The sequence below is a fragment of the Raphanus sativus genome, chromosome 9 (genome assembly GCF_000801105.2).
Source record: "Raphanus sativus cultivar WK10039 chromosome 9, ASM80110v3, whole genome shotgun sequence".
NCBI classification, from domain to species: Eukaryota; Viridiplantae; Streptophyta; class Magnoliopsida; order Brassicales; family Brassicaceae; genus Raphanus; species Raphanus sativus.
The window spans coordinates 31,698,185-31,701,574 of NC_079519.1; the positions used below are offsets into that span (position 1 = coordinate 31,698,185).

Genomic DNA, 3,390 nt, shown 5'->3' on the forward strand with positions numbered 1-3,390 from the left:
ATCGTAGTTATCGACGCTCTCATTCACCAACGAAGACACTCTGTTTTTTCTTTAAAGTCTCTCTCTCTCTGTTCCAGCTATATTGCAGAACTGATTGTCGTTATCATATTATACAGTACAGAACAAGTCACTCTTTTCACCTTCCTCCCCTCCTTCGCGCGCTCTCTGAACTGAAGTACAAGGTAAGCGATCCCCATTAGATCTCTCTCTATCTCTTTGATGAGATCGGTCCGTTGAAAAAGTCTCAACCTTTGGACTCCATTGTGTAGATTTCCCGATGGCCCATTCAGCAGATTCCTCCGTCAATCCCAGAGGTAATCTATCTATCTCTTTTAACAAACACTCTCTCTCTTCTCTTTCCTCTGTTTTTAATAAACGAATGGTGTTGAATACCAGATGTTTGCATCGTGGGTGTTGCACGCACTCCTATGGGTGGCTTTCTCGGATCTCTCTCCTCCTTACCCGCCACAAAGCTTGGATCCCTTGCCATCACAGGTCTGATTCTCCTTTTTTTAAAGAAAAACAGAGCATTTCTCTGTTTTTGACTCTGTTTTTTTTGCTTCTTTTACAGCTGCTCTGAAGAGAGCAAATGTTGACCCGTCTCTGGTCCAAGAAGTTGTGTTTGGGAATGTTCTCAGTGCTAATTTGGGTCAAGCTCCCGCTCGTCAGGCCGCTTTAGGTGCTGGGATCTCTAACTCTGTTATCTGTACCACTGTCAACAAGGTCTGTGCTTCAGGCATGAAAGGTGAGAGAACTCCTGAGCCTTTTAAAGCTCCTGTTTTAACGGTTTTAAGATAACGGTTTCTGTGTGTGTGTGTGTGTGTGTGTGTTTCAGCTGTGATGATTGCTGCTCAGAGTATCCAGCTGGGGATCAATGATGTAGTCGTGGCGGGTGGTATGGAAAGCATGTCTAATACACCAAAGTATCTTGCAGAAGCAAGGTGAAAAAAATGATGTAGTAGTAGTCTATGCACTTCAATAGTTTCTTATTCAGGACTTTTTTTTCTTTTTAAATGCAGGAAAGGATCTAGGTTTGGTCATGATTCTCTAGTAGATGGGATGCTTAGGGATGGACTGTGGGATGTCTATAACGACTGTGGGATGGGAAGCTGTGCAGAGTTATGCGCTGAGAAGTTTGAGATAACCAGGGAGCAGCAAGTATGTTTGTTCCTTTCATTTGTAAACAATTAAAAACCATGATGCTATGTTTTTATAGTTAGTTGATTCATTGGTGTCTTATTGATGAATATGCAGGATGACTACGCTGTTCAGAGCTTTGAGCGTGGTATTGCTGCTCAAGAAGCTGGCGCCTTCACTTGGGAGATCGTCCCGGTTAGTCTATTTTTTTGTATTGTCTTTTGTTGTTGCCATATATATATATATATATATAGTTGGTGACTAAAGTAACTGGAGATTGGTCATACAGGTTGAAGTTTCTGGAGGAAGGGGTAGGCCATCAACCATTGTTGACAAGGATGAAGGTCTTGGGAAGGTGAGTTATGTCCATGTTTGATTATATATAGATAGTAGTACATACATTAATCCCCTGATATATTGTTGCATACTTATAATGTGTCTAAGTGGACAGAACTTAACTAGTATGCTTTTTACTACATGTATCTCAGTTTGATGCTGCAAAACTGAGGAAACTCCGTCCGAGTTTCAAGGAGAATGGAGGCACAGTTACAGCTGGAAATGCCTCTAGCATAAGGTTTATAATCTCATCTGGGAGTTTTAACTTCTGTTTTTTTTTTCTTTAAGTAAAAGTTTTTTTTGTGTTCCTTTTTGACAGTGATGGTGCAGCTGCTATTGTCCTAGTGAGTGGAGAGAAGGCGCTTCAGCTAGGACTTCAAGTACTTGCAAAAGTTAAAGGTTATGGTGATGCAGCTCAGGTACATAAACTTATGATACTGCTGCTCTCCCTTTCTTAAATATTGTCAACATTCTTAGATGCTTTTATTCCATCTGTAGGAGCCAGAGTTTTTCACTACTGCTCCTGCTCTGGCAATACCAAAAGCTATTGCACATGCTGGTTTGGAATCTTCTCAAGTTGATTACTATGAGATCAATGAAGCATTTGCAGTAAGAGAATCATGTCTTCTTCCCCTATAAAAGCATAGACAAACATTTGTTTTGTGTGATGGCTAAACTTTTACTGAACTTTTATCACAGGTTGTAGCACTTGCAAATCAAAAGCTACTTGGGATTAGTCCGGTCAGTCTTCTTACGTCATCTGAATTCTATGAAACCTCATCTTCTCAATCAGCTTACTCAAGTGTTTTTTTTTTTTGCACTCAACAGGAGAAGGTGAATGTAAATGGAGGAGCCGTCTCCTTAGGACATCCTCTAGGCTGCAGTGGAGCGCGTATTCTAATCACATTGCTTGGGATACTGAAGAAGAGAAACGGCAAGTACGGTGTGGGAGGAGTGTGCAACGGAGGAGGAGGTGCTTCTGCTCTTGTTCTTGAAGTCGTTTGATGCATTTATATGAATCCCAGGTAACTCTCATTTTGACTCGTAATTATCGATCCAAGAAGCCGGAAAAGAAAAGAGGAACATGTGAAACTCATGATCTCCTCCTCTCATGTGTGTGTGTGTGTTTGTTTTCAGGTTGTTGAACTATATAGAGCGTATCTACTATCATTCTACCAACTTGCACTTCAAGTTTGATATTGGTTGGTCTCTCTCAATAAATGAGTGATGATGATCTTTGATGTTGTTAAGTTTATTTAGTTATATTATATGAAAACTATGTTTCTGTTTCCGTACTTTGTGACCTCAGTTCTCAGTTATGAACCAATCGATTTATTTTAGTTAATGAATTTGATCAAATACATTCCTGTAATGTATATGTATGAAAGGTAAAAATAGTTGGACATGTCTGTAAAGACACAGGTCTCTGCAGACTTGAGCAGCACTTAAAAGAAAGAAGAGGTGGACTTATATGAAGAAACAATTTTCTCTATCCAGAAAGTTTAGACATCTCTTCCCACCCAAAAGTGTGCTGATTCCCTCTTCAGGATCGGTTTGTTTAGCAAGAGATTCACCGACTAGAACAAAACAACAGAAATATAATCACAAGGGAGCTATGATCAGATAAACCACTTCTAGAGATTCACCGACTAAAGTCATCTCAAATGTATAAATATTTGCAAAAAGTTGCCTATGCCATAGTTCAAGATATGTCACTTAATCACTCACTCACTAGTCACTATGAGGTCACTGTAAGAAAAGCAATGTACTAATAAAGCATCAATACAGATTTATTCATAATAATTAGATAAACTGCATGGAAAAATATAAAAGAGGTCCTAGGTTTTACCTCGGAAGGTGGTATGGGAATGTACCTCGGGTTACCTGAACAAATTTGCGGTTCGAAGATGAAAGTGT

At 39.6% G+C, this 3,390-nt stretch overlaps 1 protein-coding gene across 2 annotated transcripts; it reads left to right on the top strand.

Moving 5' to 3' along the window:
• LOC108823522 (acetyl-CoA acetyltransferase 2) lies at positions 1–2,818 on the top strand. Of its 2 annotated transcripts, XM_056995408.1 has the most exons (15): positions 1–56; positions 117–182; positions 270–314; positions 397–495; positions 572–745; positions 836–941; positions 1,020–1,158; positions 1,255–1,332; positions 1,427–1,492; positions 1,626–1,711; positions 1,793–1,892; positions 1,972–2,082; positions 2,173–2,214; positions 2,302–2,498; positions 2,611–2,818. In XM_056995408.1, exons 3-14 carry the CDS (start codon positions 278–280, stop codon positions 2,476–2,478), a joined length of 1,215 nt encoding a protein of 404 aa, XP_056851388.1. In that variant the 5' UTR covers positions 1–56; positions 117–182; positions 270–277; the 3' UTR covers positions 2,479–2,498; positions 2,611–2,818. The 2 variants fall into 2 exon arrangements, with proteins under 2 accessions (XP_056851388.1, XP_018452250.1); XM_018596748.2 differs by having other exon boundaries at positions 15–182.
• Positions 2,819–3,390: the final 572 nt, after the last annotated feature.

Bases quoted from the DNA above. Each gene is read 5' to 3' on its own strand.
- LOC108823522 (XM_056995408.1), top strand. From the start codon at position 278: ATGGCCCATTCAGCAGATTCCTCCGTCAATCCCAGAG. The intron at 315-396 runs GTAATCTATCTA...GTTGAATACCAG, and splicing joins TTCCTCCGTCAATCCCAGAG to ATGTTTGCATCGTGGGTGTT. The intron at 2,215-2,301 runs GTCAGTCTTCTT...TGCACTCAACAG, and splicing joins AGCTACTTGGGATTAGTCCG to GAGAAGGTGAATGTAAATGG.